The following is a 27,981-nucleotide window of genomic DNA, read 5'->3' as shown; positions in this document are numbered from 1 at the left end:
ATACCAACACTACATTATACATGTCTATAGATTATTATTACTCAGTACGTTTTCACATTGCAGGGTATCGTCGTGTGAGTAACTTTGGATCTCAAAGAAGTAAAAACTACGGTTATGCAACAAAATCATCAACGAAACAGTCTAGGTACAGACAAACTCCGTCCCTTAACGCAAGGAGAAAGGGGAGTTATCCGGAGCCGTCAGAGTCAATATCAAACAGTGTTAAAGTGACTTCTATCAAGAGAAGATACAAACAAAATTCTAATCCAGTCAAATTCAAATCTATTCGAAGAAAGACCACATCAAATTCATTAAAAAGGACACAGCATGTGCCTACCAACACGAAATCTAGGCGAAATAATCTTAGACAACGACCAAGAAAGGATTTCACAAACATGCGCATAAACAGTGTGAAAATACCAAAGAAAACTGTTTCAAAGGTACCACAAAAACGCGTGCAAGTGAAAACACAAATTCTTTCACCTGCGAAAGTTCATGATAGACAAACAAAACCGAAATCGGACAATTCGGATAAAAAGTTAATTCGTAATGTTGGATCTTCAATTGTTGCAACAAACCAACGTAAAGGAAGTCGGGTGAAACATATATCACCACCCAAGAGAACAAGTGCCTCGTTTGTAAAGAATGCTAAATCTACAAAAAAGAACTTGCCGTCTGAATTCAGACAGAGACAATACAAAGAAAATGTTTCGAAAATTAAAAATATAAAGAACGATGTTATAAACCATGTAACACAGACTTTGATCTCAGACACGAAGACGTCTCAAAACAGTGGAAATATACCAATATACTACTTGAACTATAATTTGAAGAATGGAATTGTTGTTCAAATGCCAGTCATTTATGAATACCATGTAGTATTACCTCAAGGAATAGACAGGGCGATTCCCATGCCTGGCAACAAGGGCTACCTCGTTCCCATCTCCATTTATGTAGCGACTTCCGGTCGTTTCGTCTTCAACCCCGTTATCCTTCGTCGTCATCCTTCCCTACTTTCCCATATCCGTCTTGCAAGACAGCGTGGCATTTCAATTAAACCTATTCCTCTTAGACAAGACACAATTCAAAGTAATGAACTTTCTACATATCTGAATGCTCGTTCTCATCAATTTGACGATATTTTAATTGACCATCCAGTTCCTGTTGATCCACTTCATGACGTAGTTCCCTTAGAAGCACAAGATCACGCCCCGCAATCACATTTTATAGGCGTGAATCACCGACATATCGATAACAATGTTCAACGTCAAAACAACGGAGTAGTTTTTGGCTTTGACAATACTCAGAACCAACCTCAACATTTTACACATAGCAGAGTAGTAAAGCATTCAAAAGATAAAACCTCGCAACCTTTTGAAAATATCAACACGTTCTTTGACAATGCTACTTTGAACGGACTTCCAAATAGAAACTCCATCGACCCTAAACTCCAGAGCTTACGAGTTCTGTCCAACAAAGACTTTGTGGATAAAAGCAGTAGAATAAAGCAAACTTTCAATCCTAATTGGATACCGAATTTAGATTTATTTCAAATGTTGACAAATGGCCAAAGACTCAATGAAAATCATCCGACACATATACAATCAAAACAAAACATACAGAAAACGTTCAAAAACCATTATGTGGATCTTCATAATATCATATCAAATATACCGTTAGACTCTCATTTCGATTTAAAGACAGATATTCTTGGTAGACCTATTCCAGACATCCCTGGCCCATTATCATTGAGAAGACAATCACAAGGCAAAAACCACCGTTTACACTTTTCAGGTACCCACAAAGGCCCTGTCGGCTTTCCATCAAACAATTCACCCCCGAGAAGAGCTGAAATCATGTTGCCTGAAACTTTACATTTGGTCAATACAGGTATACCTCAAATTTCTGAAAGCTCAGTCCCTCTTGCATCCAGTGGTTTTGCAGACGTGAATGTAGCAAAATCTTTCATCACTAAATTAGCTGAACAGCGTATGTCAAAGCGTAATCCTACTGAAACAATTAGTGTCATTCAAAAAGATCCCTTTTTAACTAAACAAAACAAGATGACCCTAAAGTTTCAAGGACCAGAAACACAAAATTTGAACCATCAACTATCAAATCCGTTAGCAGGAATAGCTGGATCAACAAATTCAATGACACCTATAGAGACAACTTTGCACACTGGAAAGGGAACAGGAAACATTGTTGTACAAACAGAGACGGGAAAAAATGCAACCACACTCGCAAAAACAATCACACACATTGGGAAAATCAATGCAAACATAAAGGGCAGTTCTAATATGATCGGAAACAATATAGGTGCATTTGAAATACCCATTGTGCAAACCAAAACAAGAAACACAAAGTTACAAAATATGTTGATTGGGAATGTTGCTAAAGTATTAGATCCCTTATCAGTGCTAAGAAACAATCAAAAGACACTAAAGACAACAAATGGATTAACTGGAACCAATACAAAGAAACTTATACAAACTATGATTAATGGACAGGCTAGCAATCTACCAAATTCTTTACATGGAATGGAAAACCCTGCCCTGATGAACTCATTGCTTGGGGGATCTGCGAATAACTTAACAAATTTAAAATCAAATTTGCTTGGACAAACTGGTGTTATAACAAATCCCATTGCCGGGGTCGAACACACTGCCTCAAATATAAATCCATTGATAGGAGGACATGCAAGAAGCTCGACCAATATACAAACGGGTTTGCACGTACAAAATGGAACTCTACCAAATTCACTAGCCGGTGTGAAAAACACTGCCTTAGATGTCAATTCTTTGTCAGGAAAACTTGCTTCAAGCTCATCCAATTTACAAACTTCACTAGGACATACTGGGACTATACCAAATCCACTGTCCGGACTCGAACACTCAGCTTTAAACCTCAATGTTTTGACAGGAAGACCTACAACAAGCTCATCTAGTTTACAGGCTAATCTTATGGGACAGACTGGAGGTAAACCAAATCCATTATCCAGGGTCGAAAACGCTGCATTAAATCTTAATGTTTTGACGGGGAAACCTACAACAAGCTCTTCCGGTTTACTGGCAAATCTTAAGGGACAAGTTGTAGGTGTACCAAATCCATTATCCAGGGTCGAAAACGCTGCTTTAAATCTCAATGTTTTGACGGGAAGACCTACAACAAGCTCTTCCGGTTTACTAGCAAGTATTCAAGGAATGATTGGAAGTAAACCAAATCCACTATCCGGGATCGATAACGCTGCTTTAAATCATAAGGTTTTGACGGGAAAACCTACAACAAACTCATCTGGTTTACTGGCAAGTATTCAAGGAATGATTGGAAGTAAACCAAATCTACTATCCGGGATCGAAAACACTGTCTTAGATATGAATTCATTAATGGGAGGTCCTGCAATAAGCACATCAAGTTTACAAACAAATTTGCAAGGACAAACAGGAAGTATACCAAACCCTTCAGCAGGAATGGCAAAAACAGATGTTAAACTCGATGCATTGATGGGAAGATCTCCAGCAGGCTCAACTGCATTACAAACAAATCTGCAAGGTCTGACTAGTAGCATACCAAACCCTTTCTCAGGAACGGAAAACACTGCTATAAAACTCAATTTATTGAAAGAAGGTTCCTCGTCAAATTACAAGAATTCACAAACAAACCTGCAAGGACGTATAGGACATATACCGAATCCTTTAGTCGGGGCGAATAACCCTACTGTAAACTTGAATACATTGGTAGGAAGACTTCAAGTTCCCTCAACAAATTTACAAACAAATGTGCATGGAAAAATGGGTCATTCACCAAATCCTATGGCTGGAATTAAAGCAACCACGGCAATTGATCTCAATCAACTTAAAGGATTGCCAACGTCTAGCGCAGCAAATTCAGTAGGAAAGACTGATCATTTACCAAATTCTGTATCAGGGATTGAAACTCCTGCCGTAAAGTTCAATACACTATTTGACATACCTGCATCAAACTCAATGAAACTACAAACGAATTTGCAAAGACTGATAGGTTCCATACCAAATCCGTTAGCAGGTACAGCAAAAACAGTAGCAAATGTCAATGCTTTACTAGGCTCACCAAAATCCCAAACAAATGTGCAAGGCCAAAGCGGTCCTATTTCAAACCCTAAGGCAATCCACGATCACACTGCTGTCAAACACGACCAAGGGATGAGAAGTCCAGCTGAGACCTCAGTGAAATTACAACTAGATTTACAAACACAGAGCAATGGTATACCTAATACTGTATCGAATATTAAAAATGCTGCAGTAACAATGAACAGATTTCATGTAACACATCAGCCTGTAGCAAGCTCAACAAAACTAATAAAACAAATTGGTAATTTACCGAATCCTATGACGGGAATGGGAAAAACAGCAGTAAAACTCAGAAATTCAAACAGGAAACCCGAAACAAGTACAGGCACGATGCACAAGTTACAAAGACAAACAAATAATCCACCGAATCCGTTGTCAGAATTCGGTAACACCGCACCAAAATCTGAAACATTGATTGGAATCGGACAACCAGCATTAAATTCGGTACACTTAGAATTGAATTCTCCAAGACACACTGGAAACGTACAAAATCTTCTTTCAGGAATGGGAAATAACGCGGTTGTACTCGAAAATCCCATAGGACAATCTGAAATAGGAATAACAAATACGTTTGAACAATTAAATGGACACGCCAGAGTTATTCCCCCTCAATCTGCCTCAGTTGGTAGGATAAATTCAGGACTGACTGACAACTCTTTAAGGAATAGAATGTTTTTGCGAGAGAACGTTAACATGCCTATTCAGTCAAACAAATTCAAGAAGATTCCATTCAATCCACGATTGCTTGCGAAACAAAACCCTTTTACATACAGGACATTTTTCAACTTATCTCCAAATGGTCCTAACACCAGATCAAGCTCGGACAGGAATGGTGTAATTGGAATCATTAATGGTAATACCAAGATTTATCCGATCCCAATATTCCCAGGCGCCATCAATACTAAGATGGGAGAACCAGTCTTTCAGACGGGCAATGGCTTTGATATATTTAGTGGACAAGAATTCAGCCCATTTATTGACCCAACTACCAATCTTCCTGTCGGTTTTACAGTCAAGAAATTCAATAATGAAGTTGGTGGAGTTGTTGATCTGCTACAAAAAGATAAACCAATGGCGTCGGATGGAAGGAAAACAATCAATGTTAGGGCAAAACAACCCAAAAAAGAAAATGGGGTCATCCGATTTTTGCAAAATGATGCTGTGATCAAAGAAATTGTCACTGTACTTCGAAGAAAAAAGAAAACACTGGGACCAAATAAGAATGAGTTATTCATTCCGCCAGAAATTATCGGCGAAAAAAGTCGGAACGATATTGTAATGTATTTAGAAGATGTGAAATCTTCGAAAAGTCTTTCTCGGAAACCAAGCAACGATAGCGTGCCAAAAGACTTAGTAAAACTACTAAAAAATCCAGTTTTTGTTCGATACATCGATAATAAAACACAAGAAACAACACCAAACACGGTAGATCTTTCTGATCCCCGCAAACTTGGTCTGATCTTTGACAGAATTAGCGGTTCAAGAAAACCCACTGCAATAGAAACAAAAACTAACATGACTTCGGATATCTCATTCACCAAAAGTAATACGAAAGTGTTGAATTCCAAATCTAAGGAATCGATGGTGTTCCTGACCGCAAAAACAGTCCCCCCACTGATACAAAAGCCGGATGCCGAGGTGTTGTTCCCGGCTGATCCGGTCATTACTCTTCCTCCTGTACCTGTCCTGAAATTCGACAGCATTGAGCTGAACCACCAGAAACCACTCAAAATGAACCTCACAAAAGGTATGACCGTCCAGTAACTCCTAACTGTAGGACTGAGGTCTCTTTAGTAACAAAAGTTTTATGAATATATTAGTTTCCCCTCGTATCTCGTAGCATTAGGTCGAGTTTTTTGGTGCATGTAAATGAAATTGATTTAATTATATATATTTGAATCTAAAAGTTAAGACTTTGAAGAATATGACACCGCAGTATTTTGATAATATTAATTGCATGGCTACTCATTTTGTAAATGTACATGACTGTACATGTATGATTGATTACAGCGTGTATTATCATTAACCCAAGAAGTTTCTGAAAAAAACTATTTAGAAGATCAATCATATTTTCTGTAATATTTATTGCTTATCATTTTTATCCAGGTAATTAGGTCTCTATCTCTATATGACTATTCTGTATATGGGGGTTTATGAGGCAAGGTCTTTCCAGGTGCGTTCATAAAAACGGGACAGAGCGTGTCATGTACAAGTAATTAATCACGGATTAGTGGCCCGGTGTTTGATTAATGAACATTCGAAGGCTGTCGCGATCTAATGACCAACTTTTGTATTTTTGATGACAAGAAGACCCCTGTCAACCATAGCTTACATAAATAGATACAAACAGAGTCTGTGTGACGTCTGTCTAATAAAAACCTGATGTAATATTATAATAGTATTATTTCAAAATCCTTTTTCAGAACATTTTAGAACTACTTGTTTACATTTGTTGAGTATTTTCGATAAACATAGGATATATTTATTTGTTGATCATGAATAATTTATATTTTTCTTATATTTTTACAATTTATAAAAAAAAATGAAATACATTTTACACATTATTAATGTAAATATGAACAAAATGAGATGAATTCTCTAATTTAAGTTGAGAGAAGCATAAGTTTCAAGAGAGATTAAAAGCATGGCGTAATACATGTATTTGAAAAAAAAATGTGTAATTTATGAAAAAAAAAACTTTTAGATTTGTGTCAAGGCTGCATTATAGACGGAGGTCTGGGATATGCCAACCATCCAAGTAGCTGTGAACGATTTATCGTCTGCTACCCCGGAGAGGGCGGGAAACTGGTCCCTATAGAACAACAATGTCCTCATGGATTATTCTGGAGCCAAAAAGCTCTGACTTGTCGTCTGCCGAAAGATGTTCTGTGCCCGTATGGTGAGTTTTACATTTATGACCAATAACCTTCAAAGCTTTGATGAATGCATTTCAAAATGAGTTCATATTCTACATCCAAAATGAAATTTGAAAATGTAGATATATGTCTGAGGAAGAAGGGAAAGCATCAATATCCCCATGAAGAGAATTGCCTGTCTTATTGGGAGTGTCAAGAGGGATACTCTGTCCCCAAATGTTGTCCCTCCGGGACATCGTTCAAGGAGGGGCAGGGCTGTGTCAGTAACGATGGGTCATGTAAGAGCAGGTGCCCGCTCGGTGACAGTGAAATACAGCCAGTGTTTTGGCAAGGTAATGATTACAGATATAACATATAAGACATTGATTGATATTCTCTATTTGTAACTTAAGTTTACTCATGATATAAGCGTCATGTTTCTGTTAATACTTCTTTTTTCTGTCAGACTTAAACGTAAACATTGTAAAATAAGATTTATATCATGAATCGTTTATTGTTTCAGGAAATTTTGTTACATCTTTATTGGGTCAGTTTTTTCTTCATTGTTTCGTTCTTTTAACCCCCAAGAAGTCCTAATAAAAACGTAACAGTGTTCATGTTTTTAACAATATTCACAAAACGTTGAATAAATTTCGGAAAGAATTATAATTTTGTAAATATGCCTTCTACATGTGTGTATGTGTATTTAACGCTCAATCCGTAACAAAATGCGCAGCGCCGACTGCTTCATGCGAGTTTACGTCGAAATTCTAACATTTTCGTCAATCCATAACCTTTGATGTTGAGTTTTTCTGTACTTATTCTTTCATGATGTCGCCATTATGAATTAAATTTTATGGGATTTGGAGATACCAGATCTGTTGTCATTAATATATCGAACTCATATACTAAATGTTTACATCATCATACATGTGAACCAACATTTACAATATGTAATTACATCTGTGTTAAGCGGAAAACATAATAAAAATGTGTGGTACATGTCCATTTAACTCCTTTCCAAATTAAATACGGTGAATTATTCGATAAACTAATCAATTTTCAATTGTAATCATTGAGCTAATTTAAGCATTTTTAATGATTTCAATCGTTTATATTATTAAGAAACTGAATTTTAATGTTTATTTTTAATTAATCTTAATTTTTTATAATAATACATCAAATCGCGTTGGATAGATAACTCGGCCAATCTTGTTGAAATATGATCTATAGTTATATTGTATAGTCATAAATTGTTGGGGAATACATTGACATTGTTAAAAAAATATATACTTTTAGGAGAATGTGACAGACGTGCAGTTCCTGGAAGTCGAAACAAATATGAACGACACGTCTATTACCAGTCACACGCTGGGGTGGCGGGGCGGATCCAGCAGGAGTGGATGCTTCAGGAGTGTTCACCGGGGACCGAGTTCCACCCGGAAGTGTGTGACTGTCGAGTATCAGGGGACCCAGCAGCTCTAAACAAAATAAAGCACGGTGAGTGGGTGAAACGAAAACATAAATAAAACAGATGCTTATAAAACCCACCACTGATATAATAATATTCTTATTCATTGCTCTACTTTTGCAGTAGTCTACCTTTCACCCACGCATATGGCCAGCTGTTATTGCCCATTATTACCTATTATACATTAATGACATTTTGCCCGACAGAATCGTTACAGAGTTCGTACTTCATCGATATAAATACATAATAAAATTTGTCTGTATCCATGCGGCGCTGACTTGTAGGATATGTGAATGCGATTTTTTTTGGTTGAGGTCAATATTTGTGGTTGCTTGTCCCAACCAGCAGTCAGGTTCTAATCCCACACGTGCACGTTTTGTCCTCAATCGTGTTGAGTTGTCTTTTTTTCCTTTGTATTTCTATGATAATAAGTATATTAGATCAAAGCAGTTGTTGTCAGCTGAAAAATTTGTACACTACATTACAAGAAACAAATTTACACAAGCATCAAAAGAACAACCACAAACCTGTTGGGTTTTTTTAAACTTAATTACACGGATTAGAAATGAAAAAAATCGAGTTATTGCATTGCATGAAAATCCCTCAAATACATATGAGCAAAATGATGCCGGCCCTATATCTATATATACACATGTTTATATTTATATACGTTTATAAATTATATCAGAGAGTCCTTAGCTACAGGTCTGTAGCTCCCGGTCTGAAAAAAAATTGGATAGACGACCTGGGAGCTACAATGCCCCACAAAGTAGAAAAAATAATGCAATTTACGGCGCACAAAAATTTGCGCTAGTTTTGAACTGATTATTTTTATATCCGAACACATTCCGTACACATATTTGATTCCAAAAAAAAAAAAAAACTTCAGACATTTTCGTTTATTGTCGATTTTAAAAAACCGAAATAACTTTTATTCTGGTTAAAAAGAAATATCACATGCGTGTATAAAATAGACTCCTGTGTTGGATGACTCAAATACAAACATTACTACATTGTAATTGTATCCAGTACTCAGTACCCGATTTTCCTCTTTTGTTGAATTTGAAAATGTATAGGAAACGTCAAATATAATAAAATTTTACGCTTTTATTAATGATTGTTCATTAATAGTCATGAACAAACAAATACTTACCCCCTTATGCAAGGCTTCAAAGCGTTAAGGTGGCTAACTACACCTTGAAATATTTTCTCAAATCAGCAGAAAATTACTTGATTATGAGAGATATCACAGTGGATAAGAAGTATTTAAGTCAAAAAGGCAAAAAATGTGCAATTTTTGATAAAAATTACATTTTCAAAAATGTAATTCAGTTAACATGAACAAAAGCTCCAAGCGGATTCGAACTCATGATCTGTGGTTCAGAAGCCCAATACTTTAGCCACTGAGCTACGACAATATACAACTCAATCGAACGGTATTAATAGTTTAACAAAACATTTAAATCGCCATCTTGTGACGTAGTGTCTTAAAAAGTATAAGTCTGGGTGTAGTGAAGTACCTTAAGTATACAAAACGTCTGGTTGCGCTACTTTTTACAATTTCCATATACATTACCGAACGCCTTCTGGTTGCCAGTGAAAACAGCGAAACACTTTCTTTGGTAGCACGAGTATGCATACAGAGAATAAGCTGTGATTGATACTTTACGTTGATATTACGTAGATACATGTATGTACTAACTTAACGACCGTGGCGTAGCAATCTGAAGCTTCTGGAAAGATCCATGTCTGAATAAGTATATTATATATTTAGCTATTGGTTTGAATAATTTATGTATAAGTTCAATATTTTGTCAAAATAATAATCACCTCAAGAGTATATTTTTCTGGAATTTTTTAGTATGTTCACCGGATGTGTATCTCCCATTTACACACAACCTAAAAGACGAATCTTCATCTCGGACGCATGTCCGTGCTGACAACGTTTCCCTGGCAACCAGCGGTTCGGCGTGTTTCATTGGTCGGTCAGCGCTGGCTATGCCAAAATTCGCCAACATGGAGTTAGGTTCATACCTTTACGTGAAGCTGACATACCGACATATGTCGTCAAGTCCAAAGAACGAGGTCTTAGTATACAACGGGGACTGTGAGAGGAAGCCGTCTTTGATTCTGGGCAGCACAGCTGACGGGAACTTTGTTTCCGTGGTAACGACCTCCGGAGAGCAGCACACACTACACGTGAAGTCCTCGGTAAGACAGGGGAGGTTATGCGACCCCACAAATGATTAACGAAATGTTTAGTGAAAAATATATAAGAAAAGAGTAATTAAGTTATCCAACCATTGAAATGACTTTTATTATAGTTAACAGTAAGAAAGGGGAGTAAATGAAACCCCGTAAAAAATAACGAGCACCTGACATTCAAATATATTTTTTAATAGAAAGTTAATGTCTTGTTTTAGTATTATAGTACGGGGATTTGATTTACTAAAAAAAAATATTTCAACGTCAAGTGCCTGTATTATCGAGAGCTTTTATCAAGAAAAAAAAAAGAAATGTACGGGGGTTATAATAAGCCTTGATAAATTGATAACGAGATTTACTCGAGTAATAAAGAGATAATTTAATTAATAGACGTTTTCAAAATATTAAGGAAGGAGAGGTTATAAAATTTTCTGAAAGTGCGTGTCAGATTTGCACATTGCTGTATAGGTGTTACAAATAAGATAAAAGTTCTCTTTGCCCGACAAGCGCTTGCTACAGTTGAGTTATATTCATTTATTATATAGCCATAAATGATAAAACCACCCATTTTATAGAAGTCATCTGCACTTTGTGCATTAGAAATTTTTCAATTTTCTGAACACATTTTGAAACAACACTGTGCAGGTTAATTTTGCCGGTGCCAAGGTGGCATTTTTGCACCCGTCTTAAAGCTGCATATATCGAAAAATTCAAATATACCATATGATAGACTTAAAGAGTTAACAACCACCTTTGTTATCATTGTATCTCACCTGTCAGGTGATATATTTACCTTTTAAAAATAAATTCCTACAGGAAAATAATTTTTCCCATAGAAAAAACAATATTCCGATAGAAAATTTGTAATTTCCTAACGGAATACAAGAACTTCCTAAAGGAATTTTACTTACGATAGGATTTGATAAAATCCGATAGGAAATCTTAATTTCCTATAGGAAAACTACTAGTACCTGTCTGAAGCAAATTCCTACTGGAAATATTATTCTCCGATAGGAAATATAATTCCTATAGGATCTTTAGAAAATCCTATAGGATTGTCAAAATTTGCTGTAGGAGAATAATTTCTCCTATGGGAATTATCATTTTCCTATGAGATATTAATTTTTAAAGATAAATGTCTCACATTTCAGGTGAAACACACTAAAATCAGAAGTGGTTATATACTCTCTAGACAGTGGTCTAACATTTGGTATATATGGATTTTTCCGAAACTGCATCTTAATTGGGTGCAAAAATGCCACCTTGGCACTGGCATAATTATCCGGCACAATGTTAAACTTTGAATGGCAGATAGTCGAAAAGTTGACCGCTTAAAATGTAGAGTGCACTAGGGTTCCTATTTCGGTTAATCATGTAACATTGTTAAGAACAGATGTCCTCGCGTTTAATAACGTCATTGGTTATGAAACATTGAATTAATGAAATACAGGTGATTTAGGACACACCCCCCCCCCTTTCCAATTTCCACCGCTGATTAAGAACAAAAAATGTTTTTAATTTTTGGAAATGGGATATGGTATGACATAACTTTCTATTATAAGAGAGTGAAGTACCCAAGGGGTCTAAATCGAGGGAGGGCAGAAAGGAGGGGGGGGGGGCTCTGTCCTCAGGCGCCTGTTATATAAATGTATGCAAATTACAAGGTTGAACGGTGTTCTAGAATGTAACGAATTAACGCTATCTCATCAAGTATCGACATTTATATTAAAATATGTCAACTTGAACAAGTAAACAGAAGAAAATCGCTAGGAATGACTAAGTGGACATAAAACTAAATCTTTTGAATTTAGAGAATATTTATTTAATAGGCCCATGAGAACTGAATGTAACTTCATAAACAACGTAGTAAATGACATCAGGAGGACCCCTCCCCACCTTTGTTACCTGACTTAGATTTAGGTCTACCCTGTACTGTTGAAAGAAGTAAACGTTATTGTAATTTGTGTAATTTAACAAAATTGGTGATGAATTTTATGTTATATTAGAATGCAAGGCATTAAGTAAATTACGAAGTCGGTTTTTAAATATATATTATTGTTCTTCTCCTAACACTAAAAAGTTCTATGAAATCATGTCTTCAGTTGATTACATTACATTGAGAAAATTGTGTTTCTTTATTTCAAAAATTAATCATACTGTTCGTTCACCCCACTTATACTTTCTTGACCTTTACAACTATATTGTATATATGTAAATATGTTTGGTCTTCTTATGTACCTCTTGTACCATTACATGGTGTTGAGTGAAAATAAACTGAACTGAACTGAGAAACAATATTACATATTTCAGCGGAGAAGTAAACGTTTGAAAGCAACACTTTTATTAATGAAGACGACGATTATGAAGGACTCTGTGTGTGTTGAGTGTTGATTGATATGTCATGACGTGCGTTGTCATAGAAATAATAACAAAAGTTTACATAATTTGTTTCATTAAGATAGTTGCATGGTAATTTCGCGTTATTATTGCGTGGAGGAAGCAGAACCGTTTTCTTTTGAAAAGGAAAAAAAACATACATTATTCTAATTCCTACAATGGATTAGCTTTGGTATTAATGCAAATAGGGGTCTTAATCAATTTGACCATTTTTTTTAACATTGACAAACTCTTGTGGAGTCTACAATGTCCTCCGAGACACCTATGCAGTACATCATTCTATTAGTAGCATTTTCATTTGTCGAATTCTAAATACAACTAGAGCCGAGCTCGTTGCAAAGCAATGAGTAGGTCTTCCGTCGCAACTTTGTGTCGCGAAAGGATTGTCCATCAGTCTAATTAAAACACCTCCTTCTCCTGACACTTGTCAGAGCCTGACATACCCTGTATTGATAAAAGGTCATCTTGACACGACCATTTCTTCTTACCAATTAGAGCTTTAGAAAATTGATTGGAACTCTTCAAATGGAGACAAAAAAAATTAATTCATGCCTGTTTTCTATGTAACCTCTAGATTGAGTATTACACCACTCATTAAACAGATAAAGGCATATCTTTGCTAAGTAGGTGTTTATTTAGATTGTATGCAAATGTGGAGGTCAAGTGGAGATAGTCTGTTATTGATACAGGTCTATCAGAACCTGGCGAGTGTAAGGAGAAGGGAAATGGTTTTTAATGATACTGGATTATCAATATGATAATAGTAAGTTCAAGAAATCGAAAACGAGACTCAATTTCAAAGTATGATTTTCATACCAGGCAAGTTCTTCGTTTAACTTACTTCAAGTTTAGGATAACTTGAAAAAGTACATCATTTATGTACATGTATAAATAAAAGTGTGGATATGGCGGTGGGGGAAGTGACCCAAAAATCAATTTTCTAAGCGTTAACTTAAGGGAAATTTTGGTTGAGAGAAAGGGGGGCATTGCTCCCACTGGACCATCTAAAAGGTACTGTTAGCAAGCTCACAAATGATATCCCCGCTAAGAAAAAAGTCATTACTCACGTATTTCTCTATTAGAGAATAATGGATGGTTCTTTTTCTTTTGTGAGTCAAACAAGGCAGGGTATATTTACAGGTCACAAGTAATCTTTATGTCAAACTCTAGCTTTTACTCATTTCCATTAATACAAGATATGACACATGTTTAATATGACTTTGAACTTGCGCAACTGACCCTGGGTCAAGTTCCTGACACATCATCGGTCATCAGGAATCTTTATATGAAATAGAAACTCCCAATGTTTCTCCTTAAATGACTTAGGGACAAATCATTACACACCCTCAGGTCTTAAGCAATCTTTGTGTGAATTAAGAAATTCCAAAGTGGACCGGAAACAAATTTTGCACTTTTCCTGCCAGTGACTTTTACTTTGTCCAAATGACCTTGGCTTTAGGTCATGATGCTTCGTCAGGTAATGAGTAATATTTATATGAAGTAAGAACACTTCCAATGTTTCTCCATCAGAAAGATATAGACCGGACACGACGTACGGACGGACAGGGTTATTTTTATTTACCCCCCCCCCCCTTCAATTTATTTTCGTGGGGTATAACAATCCTTTTCGCCCGTTTTGTGCGGCACAAAAAAAGACGTATATTTTTCAATTATTTCTATCATATCACATATAAATATACATGTAAATGTATGATTTGTATGCACATTTGAGTTCTTCTCATCATCGTCGGAAATGATAAGAAACCCTTGGGGTCCAATAATGTCTTTTCATGGGCATTTGTCAATTTGCATCACTAAATGATTTCCAAGCGGTAAGCTATCAAAGCTTTTGAGATGTTACATGTAGATATTGAATTTCTATAGATTTAAATTTAAGGTTAGGAAAAACAACACTTTTTTATACAGTAAAAAAATCTAAAATAGCTTTATGTACGCGTACACATATATAAGAAGATGTAGCGAAAGCTATAAAGACTTTATTTCTTCTGTTCTAGACTTTTTCAGAGTTAACAAGCTACAAGTTACAATCTACAATTTTGACAAGCTAGATTAAAAATAAAATATTCAGCTGAGTTTTAGGTCACTTAATCTGCATTACAACCTCATACTACACAACTTCAATGATTTTTTTTATTAATGTGCATATAACAATAAGTAAAATCCCCAAGAACAAATATCTATCGCAATTAAAAGCATATATTTTTGGGAGCCAGAAAAGTCGCTATATTATAGTCTGCAAGTCAATTGAACTACTAAAATTATTTCAAAGAAATAAGAAACTGTCGACACTTGCAGTACTCTGATGATTTAATGACGATCGACCGACTGTATTGCTTAATGTAGTCGTATATTATCACTTCTAATCCTGAGAACAAATTTTATTTAATCTTTGACTTAAAACTGTTAACTTATAAAACCAGAGACATAAATAACTTATTAAGTTATTTATGTCTATGATAATATATTTTTGCGTGTTCAACAGGTTAATTTTTTAGTCACATTCTCAGATTACGATATCGCACCTTTAATGTGAGGTTGATTGACATCGAATATTTAGACACTTATTGTTTAACAATTGACCGCTGCAGTGAAAGCATCCTTCCAAATGTTACTCAATTATTTATCAATTGCTGATCTGCAGCCCGGGGGCAATATTTTGAGCTATGTGCGCTGACGCGACACGAGATTTTCGGTCGCACGTGGAGCGGATTGACTGAGCATAGACTGACCGAATAAACACAGGGGTGGGAAAGTGACATACATTGAGGAGAAAAATGTACAAATGTTAAGTAGTCGCCCAAAATAGGTCTTCGCCACATTTTGAAAAAAAATAAAGCCCTTGCACTGTGATCATGAAACCGAAAACATCTAAACAAATCTTGTTTAAAAACTCATGTAAACATTCTAAAAATAATCACTAAATCCCTCAATTCTGGACAATTCTTTTATCGTGTCAGCCTCTACCGCCAATCGCAACTTCTCGGGCCTTTCCGGCAAGCTCGGAAAAACACTTCGAATGTATTACCTAGGCGTCTATGACAACCCCCCTTTTTATAAAACTTGATATAATTACAACATATTTTATGATCTGTTGAGATGTCATTTTTTGTGAGCTATACTTCATTAAAGGTATCAATATACACTAAAATATAACACAGAAACGCCATACAAGACTTCTTGCTGATACTTATTTTAATGGGAAGCGACCCCATTTTGTATAAAATTCTAACATCCGGTGATGTAAATACATTCGAGGTGTTTTTCCAAACTTGCCGGAAAGGCCAGAGAAGTTGCAATTGCCTCTACCGCATGTGTTAATTTGATATTTGATTTTTTATATCCTGCCTTGAACGCTTGGGGGGTGTTTCATTTTCTAAATTCGGCTAAATAATGCTTCCAATTTTGAGCGCTCTCTCTCTCTCTCTCTCTCATTTTATGTGCAACCTTATGAAGACGTCAACTACTTTCTACGATATCTATAAAACCTCTCAGCAGTATTTAGCGGAAATATTCGTGGGTAAATAAAAAAATCTTAAATTGAAACACAAGTCAATCTTACATGTACCGGTCAAAATCTCGAATAAACAAATAGCTGGAATCGTACAAAATATCAATAAACATGCACGTTTGATAAATTACATATAGAAGAACACGAAGCTACCGCGGATCACTGGTCCACTCGCGCGGGATCTCCTTGGCTATGTTCTAGGGGTGATCATCATTTTAAGGTTTAATCTTTGTGGTTTTTTGTTGTTTATCTATAACATTATAAGTACATGTATAGTTTTTAGAATATTTTAGAATTACAAATTCACTATTGATTTATGTCTGATGATGTTACTGATTTGGAATAATATCGCTTTTATCAATTTTTAGAGGGGCTTCTCAATTCACATTCTAATGTTTAATTAAATAAATTGAAGATGAACAAACTTTAAGAACATAAAATTGAAACAGTTCTTGTATATATATCTTGTTATTAGATAACCGCTGACCTCTAGGTAGTGCAGCCGCGACCGATTTCCTCGGCCGCGGATGAGGGATCGGATAACTTACGTAAATGTAAAACACACATAGAGAGCTCAGAACCAAGGAAGATTTACAATGTTTGCAGTATGATGACTAAACTCTAATTAATATAAGTTTTTCCCCCTTTAATCCCACAGTTGATCTATCTGTCTGATACTGCTTCAGTTGGAGAATGGCATTGCTTTTATGATTAAACAGAACGTCTTATTGACACTCTATCGTTTAATTCAAATTAAGAAGAGTAAGCTTTAATGTCATTGTGTACGATTCTTGTGTTTGCGGCTAAATAAAATCACATATGACAGACGCGATTCTTGTGTATTAGATAACCGCTGTCCGCTAGGTAGTCCAGCCGCGACCTTGGCGATCGATTTTCTCGGCCGCGGGCGAGATGGGTTATGTAATGACGCACACAACTAAGAATAAGGGCGATTTGAAATGCTTGCAGTAAAATGACTTAAATCTAATTCATGGAAGTTATTTTTTTTAAATCTAGTTTATGTATCTCACTAGATAAGAAAAATAACATTTATATTTTCTCGTTTTTGTATTTCTTAACGGTTGTCCACTATAGGACCTAAACAGAGGTGACTCCAAAAAAAGGCTGTAAGAAAAACATGTACACGTATACTTTTTTAGACACTTTTCCAAATGAATCAAAGAATTCCGTATATGCTAGTACACTTTCAGCTGTCAATTTATGTACGTTATGCGCACGAAGACGATTCGCTTACTTGCCAAATGAATACAGGTACATGTAAACAAGACAAGCTTTTTACATTCATATTACGCATTAACGGTACAAAATAATTTTGTAACGACATTGATAACACAATAATGAACAACTTTTTTATCGACAGCTATAGCGCAATATTAACCATTTTTGAGTTATAAAGCGAAGACTTTTAAGGGCTCTAGACCCCTAATTTAAGGGGCCAGCTCTTTTTCAATGGTGTCAAGTGAAAGCCCTTGATAGTTTACACATATTTTGTTCTATATGTGTTTAGAGAAAATTTTAAACTAAAGAGCTACATAACAAAAACACAACCAAAAATCAGCATTTTTTGAAACACAAATTCAAATTTATTTTTTGAAACTTTAAAGGAGGAAAATTGTAAAAACAAAACTCGGAGGACAACGTTCAAACTGTCTATTTTTAAGATTTGTGACTTTGTAACACATGCTGTGAGCGGTTGCAGAGCCTTTGCGTGCACAAGAATGCCTATATTTTTGGGAAAAAGGGAAATAACTCGGTACCGGAAGTGTCGATTTCAACGATTTTCCTTAGATATTGAGAAATAGTAACTACCAATAAGCTCTGAAAATTTGAACTTTATAGGACAACAAACAAGCAAGATATTTGAGTTTTAAAAAACGTCTAGAAGAAAAAAAAGAATAACTAGAGCAAAGCTCGTTGCAAAGCAACGAGTGGGTTTTCCGCTAATGTCGAAAGCAACGCTAGAAGTACGTCTTAGAAGCAGAGTTCTTAATCTAGTAACAAAGAAACCTAAGTACAAAAAGATTAAAAAAAATCGAATGATTCTTGGTACAACTTAACATAATCCGAATGGTTTTAAGTACGACTTAACCAAAAACCCTTAACCATTTCAAGAACGACTTAACAAAAAAACCAATGTGTTTAAGTACGACTTAACAAATTTGACTTCATTTTAGGTACAAGTTTACTTTACCTTGAACTAACATCTTTTTTCTTAACCCAGAATGCAAAATTAAAATTTACGTAAAAAATCAATTTTGTTTAAAACATAATTCTGAGCAACTTTTCCTCTTCACTGCTTTTCAAAGGGTTGACCTTTCGTACTGTGTGCTCGTTGCGTCATTAATTGTCAGAAACTTATCGATGTAAAGTTTACTTTACTGTACCTCTGTGAATATTTTCTATGTAAAATTACCATGAACCAGACAACATTGAAATGGTGAACATTTCAAAGGGCCCCGCTTATGTTATTTCAGAGAATTCTGCTTTGACCTTGACCTATAACTTGAAATTTTTCCAGCTGGCATAGAACTTTTAATTCAATTTCATTCCCCCTAACATACATGCATTTGTGTTCAATCTGACCAAGATTAAGCATATTTGGAAAATAATCTACTGTCTAAAACTAATTTTAAAAAGATCTGCTATGACCTTCACATTGACAGACTTGGTTCAAGCTCACTGCACGCCATTAACCAATAAACTCTGTAAAGGTAAAATATTAGCCAAATAGGGGCTAAAAGGAGAGTATATCTATGCTCTTAAATATGGATTTTTGTGTGATCTGATATGACCTTGACTCTTCATCTACAAATATCATTCGAGGTCATTGCATATATTTTGATCAAAGGCATCATGCTGGTGAAGTATGAGACTGAATGGAGCAAAGGGAGAGAAGATATACTCCGGACAAGGATTTTTAAAAATATAATTCTGCTATGACCTTCACAGTTTCTTTTCACTGAAAATAGGTTCAAGGTCACTACACACCCTTTCACCCTTTACTCAAAAGCTCTGCTTATGTGAAGTCTGAGCCAAATAGGGGTTAGTAGAAATTATATATGCTCTCAAAAAAGGATTTTTGCATGATCCGATATGATCTTCACCTGTTACCTAGAAATTTCATGCAAGGTCACTGCACATCGTTTAACCAAAGAGACACTCTGTGAGTATTAGCCAGATTGGACCAAAGGGCAAAAAGATATGCCCCAGACAGGGATTTTATATATATAATTCTGCTATGACCTTAACCTTATACCTAAAAACATGGTTCAAGGTCACTGCACATCCTTCAGCCATCTCGGATGGACAGACAGACAAATTGATCACTAGAAGGCACCCGCATAAACATGCCTTTTTATCTAATTTAAAATAGTATCCATGCTATCTGCCCATGGTGAATAGTCATCAAAACCATTCATCAGCAGAATTTGATTTCCCTCCTTTTTAAGGTGGTATGGGACATCTGTCGATATTGATGTGGATTAATGTACTATATAATTGAAAAATTTTCACCGGTTTAGAATTTTCAAATTTTACAATATTTAACCAAAAAATAGCTTTTAAAAATATTTGAAAAGGTAAAAATTGTAAAAACCCCAGCGGGATTCGAACTCATGACTTACAAGTTCCTAGTAAACCCTCTGACCCACTGCGCTAAGGAGTTAGGTGACCATTTTTGAAAAGAAACTACATGTACTTATATAATTACACTTTATTTTATTGTTTATTTCGATAAACAATACGTCACAACATGGAAGTGTCCCATATCACCTTAAACTCGGAACACCTCTGACCTAATAAGATCGCCGCATTAAATACAAAGTTTGATTTAACTCTAATTTGTTTATCATCAAGAAATTCTGCATCGCTGACAAATAAAGTTTTCTTCTGTATAATGAAATACCAATTATAAACTGACTATTGTTTTGAACATATTTTATTGAATAAACAAAAGGATCAGAAACAAGTTCTAACAACTTACAAGTTCCTCTCCTTTAGACAATAGCAAGTTTATTGTCCCACTCCACAGCAACTATTTCCCTTGGCTTTGCCTCATTAAATAGTTGCTGTCTTGGGGGACAATAAACTTGCTATTGTCCTCATACCCAGTAAATACTAAATAGGCATATAATATCCCATCCACCTACATTTCATGTTTTATAACCTCCCGTTTGTAACCTTCAATTGCACTGTAAAGTCAACACATCTGTCATAGCCGCAAGTTTCACAATTTATTTCTGCTTCTCATGTACTTAAAATTAGGGGCCTTAATATTGCTTACCAATTCCAACAAGAGACATCCCTCTAACTATTGATAATCATTAAAATTCATTTCATGAATCTACGCAACAATGATAAACCTTCAAGTACAGTCACTCTCAATTTTACAAAGATATTGACGGTACTTTATCCGAAACAGTTCATTGTACCTTTAACTTAGTACACTCACATTTTTATGAAAAGACGGTTTGTCTTAGAATAAGAAAGCTAATGCAATTCTGAGAAAAAGAATACCACATATTGCCAATTCCATTGAGGTTTAATAAAAATATTGCCATTTAAGTGAACCCACCATTTCCAATTTCCTTTAGTAAACACAGATTTACAGGGTTCTCCATAGTAAAACATCTTTACCTGACCTTTTAGAGGTCAACTGTTGTTCAACCACCTTTAAAAAGAAACCTTATTCAATACAACATACGTCTACATGATATAATCATGATAAAAGCTTCACATCACTTAGAAATACCATTACATGTATACCCCCCCCCCCCCCAATCTTTTGATTTTCATAAAAAGTCATGGTTTGAAATGTTTTACCTAATTTTATGAAACTTGTGGCAATTTCCTTGAGTCATTTCTCACACATATTTGAAAACAATCATCAATGATTCTAAAATTTGATCTTTATTTGTTTATTGTATGATTTGTACGATTTTAATTAACAAATAGACAGCTGTCCTGCTTGTGATTTCTTGTTTTCATGAAAAAAAGTAAGCCAACAATCATATTTAGTGAATATCTAATCTATTCTGATTTCTAGTCTCCTTCTAACCATGCTAAAACAGTAAGTTACAACCTACAAGTTAGACATCTGCCTTAATTTAAGGCCCTTAAATTAGAATTAAATTCAAACACACCCAGGTAGCTGGAGACAGAGTTGATTTCAATGAAAAATGTTCAAATTTGACATGTTTTTCTACTTGTTTTATGCATATATACCTTAGAAAGGTAGAAAAAGGTTGTTTCTTGTTCATTTCAAAAGTAATTATCATAGCAGATGTTATTTCAAAGTCAAATTATCATAGCAGATGTTATTTCAAAGTCAAATGTACTTTTACATATCCTACATGTAATCTTAATAGAGGGGGGGGGGGAATTTTTCAATTATGTAAACACATCTAAATATCTTTATGAAATAAAAAATAAAGGAAACATAATTGCATACTTTTATTGAAAAACAAATTTTCACAGCAATTATAAATTTCTTTAAACAGCCTTAATTTTGTTTTCATAATTTCTTATCAAACACAAACCACAACATGGCATGATGCTTTCTTCAAGTTCCATTATTGTTCATGCATTATCGGATTTAATTTGAATTACCGGTAAATAGTCTGTAGAACACAAGGAATATGCACCTGGATAGAGGTGACAGGATAATCTCAGGAGCTGACAACAGGTACCGGTAAAAGCCATGTGGTAACAAGAGTCTGTTTAGAGCTGAAATAAAAAAAAATAATAATTAGCTGTGTTTACATACATGTACTAGTAATAGCTGTGTTTACATTAACATATGCATAGTATTTCTGGAAAAAATACACTGACCATGCAGTGTAAAAGGTATGACATATCCCAATACATGACATAACATTTAGGCAGTACAAGATAAAAAATTTGCATATCAAGTCATAATATAATATCAAAAAATTTTCACAGGTATAAACACTTATCAAATTGAGAGAGAGAGAGAGTTTGAGAGAGAGAAAGTTTATTACCGTACTTGTAGTGCAACAGTCAATATTTCAATTCGTAAATTACAAAGGAATATTAACCACCGAACAGCGTCAAAGTACATGTACTGGTATTAGCTTCTGGTATACCATTTTTTATCAATTCTACTGTGTTTTTTTTTTTTGCAAATAAATCTAGCGAGGGTTTTTGTTTATTTTCTTATAAATTACATGTTTTAAAAACAATACTATGTGTAATAAGCATAAAACATGTATGAGTAAACTTAATGAAGAATTTTTAATAGATTATTTTTCACAGAATGTGGTACATTACATGTGTGTCAATCTTTATAAAACTAGCGTATATTTCGTGCGCCATAAATTGCAAGTTTTTTGTCAATATCATTTACTTGCATGATAGGTATATATGGTCTAACCAAAATTTTCTTCATAAAGCTACAGCTGTATGTACCACATATATGTTTTGTCACAAGTATACATTTTTTTAAAAAATACCCAAATTCCAACAGTTGAAAGTAACTCAACTCATTCTCTGATAAGTTCATTGAGTTTTGTGCGTGCATATCTTATTTGTCTGCTGCAACAGCAGCCAATCAGCGGTAAGCTGAATCCACAAAAAGAAAGTTTGTGTTTTAGGAGCGGGTAAATTGTTTATGCGACACTGTCAGGAAAACCACACCAAATAATAACAAGAAACATAAATATTCACTTAAATGTATTGTGTTGTAAAGTAAAGGTTTTTAACACTTATTGCATCTTGCAAAACATGTGATGACCCTTAATCATCTGTCATATATCTGATATACATGTATATAAATGATCTTCACCCTCGAAGATCACCCCTGGCAGGAGTTAACCTGTTAGTTCCAGGGGTTGGTCACAACACCAATATTGTAACAGGATGGGAGAAATAATGAAGGACCAAACCGGGATTTGAACCTGGGTCCCCTGAATCCCTAGTCAGGTGCTCTACCAACTGAGCTATCTGGCACTGGTATTCAAACCGGTCTGATCGTCACATATATAAAGAATTATTTTAAACAATGTTGTTAAAAAAAAATAACACTCGCAACCTTCAGTTTTTGTCTGTAATTAATCAATATTGGCGTGCGATCAGTTCTCGCCGAGTACCATTTCTCACCAGTGCATTGTTACGTCATTTTATCAACACATAAACACGTTGCAATGTATCGTGATATGTATCGTATCGCATCTCATGTATAGTGATATGTACCGAATCGGCTAAGTACAGAAACGTCCAAGCCTTAATATTGTAACAGAATGGGAGAAATAATGAAGGACCAAACCAGGAATTAAACCTGGGCCCCCTGAATCTCTAGTCAGGTGCTCTACCAACTGAACACTGGTATTTAAACCAGTCTGACCGTCACATATATAAAAAGTTATTTTAAACAATGGTGTTCAATAAAAAATAACACTTGCAACCTTCAGTTTTTGTCTGTAATTAATCAATATTGGCGTGCAATCAGTTATCGTTGAGTACCATTTTTCATCAGTGCATTGTTACGTCATTTTATCAACACATAAGATTATATACGAAAATATAATGTAACATTGCACCAGCGAGAAATGGTCCTTGACAAGAACTGCTGGCATGCCAGTACTGCCAGTAGTCAGATTAAAAAAAGAGAATATAAATGAAAAATTACATTTTAAACATTAACAAGGACAATTCAAGTACATATCAAAACTGCTAAACAAGAAAAATTATGTGAACTGGTAGAGTGGTACGCATAGTTCTAACTTGTAAACTACATGTACAAGTACATGTACCGGGTACCCGTTGGTCTGCTAAACCTCTCTAATGATACATTGATCGGCATCATAAAAATATTAAAGACTTTTTAGTCATGTTTTAACTCTGAAGTCTGAAGTATACAATTTTATTTACTTGATGTTACATGTATGTCTACAGGGTATTTATGTCTACATTTGGAGTCTTCCGCACAAGAATATGATGTTTCTAATTAGACCCTGCTTTGAATTTTGAGTTGAAAATTCACAATCTGATTTTTTTTTAAATAGATAAATTCGGTCATCCTTTCCAGTCACCGATGAACCTCGAGCAAGTCTAAACATCCAGTAAACAATGTAAAAATTACACGTTAGTAAACAAACACCCACACCATAACAAAACATCTAACTCTGTAATTCTTATAAAATTCTTAACCCAGCAGATGTTAAATCATCAAAATATATTTGTAAATTCATACGCGATGGACATATCATAAGAAAATCTATGTACAGTACCAACTACATGTATATTTGTATACTGTATGTATGACTTTCGCCACATGTGGATTTTGTCAATAAATTGAATTGTAATTTACACAAAATTCTGGTAAAAAGGAGAAAAAAACAAGTGAAAGGTACAACATTTGGGATTCAATTCTGTTAAAAGGATTTATATTGTCTGGACTATAGAAAAATAACATACATCAGTGACAGTGTGCACGTACTTACATGTACATCTATAGACTAAATGTTAACCAGTTAACATGCTGACATTTTAACCACTATAGACAAGAAACTTTAAAAGGAATAAAAAGCCTCACCTTCTTCAGTAACATCCACATAGATCACACACTTTAATGTCCATCTTTTCCCCTTTATTACTCGTAGCTTATCAACGGCTGATCAATAGAAACATAAACATCCGTCGACATGGTCGACAGAAGTGTGGCTGTCAGAATTTCCTCGTAAACGATTCACACGAGAATATATCCCTCCTTATACAAATATGTAGTATTGTTCCCTGTGCATGTTCATATGTTTCACAGTAACTTGAAAATGCATGTGTACACCGAAAAAATGCACAACTTATCTTCTGCATTACGCTCTCTCTTTTCTACAATGCCGTTCGTTACTGTTTACATTCGCGGGTCCGCGACAAACATTGCAAACATTTGTTCTGCGTGGCCGATTAGAACGTGTTAAATAAGTAGTTGAATTCATAAATGATATAGCCTAGATGAAAAAAAAATGAAATTGAATCACAACAATTTATCTAAGACGCAACACAATGTAATGCAGTAAATGTCTTGGCCTTAAAACGGCATTTGTTCGCTTGTGTGTCTATGTAGACAAATTAACTCGTTCATGTACGATTCACACATATTTGTTTTATGAAATTTGAAAAAAATAGGGCACAGAACTTTTTAAATTTGACACCAAATGACATTATTTAATATATTAACAATAACTGAATTAATTTTTTTTCATAAAATGATAACGATTTTTGCTATCAGAAAAATACGTGTATGAGCTGCTGACCCCTAATTATAGGGGCCAGCCCTTTTTTCTTAATTTTAAATGAAAGCTCTCGTTATTCTTAACAACTTTTGTTCTATATGTAATAACAAATTATTTTTAGTTTAAAGGTTATTATACAAAAAGCAACAAAATTTCAGACCCCCCAAAACCTTAAACTTTACCGGCAAATAGCTTAAAAACTAAAAAATATTTTGCCAAAATTTTCATGCCAGCAAAACTATAAAATGTTACCAACAATTCTGCCAAATTTCATGCAACCATCTTTTGTAGTTCCCGAGATCAACTCTGGACAAAAGACCCCCCAATTTTCAATTAAAGGGCAATAACTCATAACTGGAAGTAAATTTTAAAAATTTGAAAAAAACGTCTCGAGATATTAACATTGTCTACATACCCTGAAAGTTTCATAACAATCAGACAACAAATGTACGAGAAATGGCCTACACAAAATTTGCGGATAAAAAAAAAAATAATAATAAGAAACAGTAGAATAACAGAAGGGTTTTCCGTTGAAAAACGGAAAACCCTAAAAAGAATTACCAACAGAATCAGTACAAGGTCTTCCGTTGAAAACGGAAGACCTTAATGAAGATTTTTGGAGGGGGGGGGGGGGGGCAAATCTTAGATGCATAAATATATACAATTGTATTTATTTGGCAGGTGCCAGCCTCGGAATGGAGAACGGTCTCCCTCGTCATAGATAATGGTCACATCCGGGTCACGTCTGACTCGCAGACGGAACAAAAGAACACATTTGGTAAAAAAAAAATTTCATCATCAACTAATAAATACCATTTTTTTTTTAATTCAAGACTATGATGACTTTTATTTTTTACCTGTTTTCAGGTGTGTTGGAGCGTGCGCCGTGCGGACTGAAGCTCGGATGGGGCGAGGGGTATGAGAACTTCAATGGCTGCATCGATGAGGTAAGATTTGCTGCCCATTGATTCGTGCATTGTGTATTGTTATTGAAATTCATGTAACAGGAACAGCCACGCGTCACTCACTGTATCCAATTTTATATCCGACTGCTTCTTTTATGCACTACTAGGACATAAATGTGTCACAGTAGTATTTCTGGTAATTGTAGCGGAGAGCATAAGTAAACGGCCGTTATGGTTGATAGCATAAATCACGGAACATTTTTGTATTTTTTCTTAACGGTCGCTTTACTTTTAAAGTACAGTGTATGTGTGTACGTCTAAACTTTAATTTGGATCATTCAAATAGAACTGAAATACGTGTAGTTTACATGTAAAGCTGTTGTTGTTAACCCAATCATCATTCACAGAGAATCATCATTCTCCTAAATCCAAAGCAGAATAAGTTATACATGTATTTTCAATTTATTTTTTTCAGTTCACACTGTACAGATGTAGACCTGACGGACCTCTCGTATAGAAAACATTTTCCTGTGGACGCCAATGCATGGAAAACAGAATTTTTCATCTCCAAAATGACTTTTTACGTTAATTCTCTTTCAGCTGTACATGTCAACCTGCCATTTTTTTTTCATTGTAAATATCCATATGATTTATATTTGAGCCAGCGATGCATCATAGTGCTTGGTTCTTAAACCTTTAAGGAGGCGAGGGTGGCCATTGGGTATTTTATAATCATATTTCAACTCTGTAAATGTACCTCACTAATTGCAATTCACATTGGCATGATACGCTGGCATCATCCAGAACATCTCAGGCCTTTCTGTGAAGGCTCGAGGTGCTCCAGTTAAAGTTGACCTTGAATTTTGTTAAAAGAAATTCATATCATATTAAGTTAAAAATCATTAAAAGAACTGACCCGAGCTTCCCTTAATGTATCGCCATTTATTTGATTTGATATGAAGATTTCAGTTTATTGACGAGTATTGTCTTGTTTTTCTTGTACATATACATGTAAATATTATATTTATTTGATTAATGAACCAAAATATGTATTTGTTTTGAAACAAATGATTAAAAGGTGTATTAGATTTATGAATTTCATATTTATTTGAATTATTAACCGAACAATGAGATTGATCATTTGAGTATTTATTTTCCATGAAAAAATGTATACTTTTTAAATTTTGACTTTTAGTCCAGTGCTTAAAATATATCTTACATTTACAGTATGTATATAAATC

The 27,981-nt window shown here is 34.9% G+C and overlaps 1 protein-coding gene across 1 annotated transcript in view; it reads left to right on the top strand.

Moving 5' to 3' along the window:
• The window catches only part of LOC128174796 (uncharacterized), a 33,263-nt gene extending 5,709 nt beyond the window's left edge, over positions 1-27,554 (top strand). The window contains exons 3-11 of the mRNA XM_052840253.1: positions 64-5,856; positions 6,814-7,008; positions 7,108-7,317; positions 7,488-7,511; positions 8,264-8,464; positions 10,297-10,646; positions 26,517-26,613; positions 26,703-26,782; positions 27,216-27,554. Coding sequence (XP_052696213.1) covers positions 64-5,856; positions 6,814-7,008; positions 7,108-7,317; positions 7,488-7,511; positions 8,264-8,464; positions 10,297-10,646; positions 26,517-26,613; positions 26,703-26,782; positions 27,216-27,257 — 6,992 coding nt within the window. The 3' untranslated portion in view covers positions 27,258-27,554. The remainder of the gene's footprint in view (positions 1-63; positions 5,857-6,813; positions 7,009-7,107; positions 7,318-7,487; positions 7,512-8,263; positions 8,465-10,296; positions 10,647-26,516; positions 26,614-26,702; positions 26,783-27,215) is intronic.
• The last annotated feature ends 427 nt before the right edge of the window (positions 27,555-27,981 follow it).

The sequence above is a fragment of the Crassostrea angulata genome, chromosome 1 (assembly GCF_025612915.1).
Source record: "Crassostrea angulata isolate pt1a10 chromosome 1, ASM2561291v2, whole genome shotgun sequence".
NCBI classification, from domain to species: Eukaryota; Metazoa; Mollusca; class Bivalvia; order Ostreida; family Ostreidae; genus Magallana; species Magallana angulata.
Note: the sequence above shows the minus strand (reverse complement) of the source record. Positions and strands in the feature narration are given on the sequence as shown.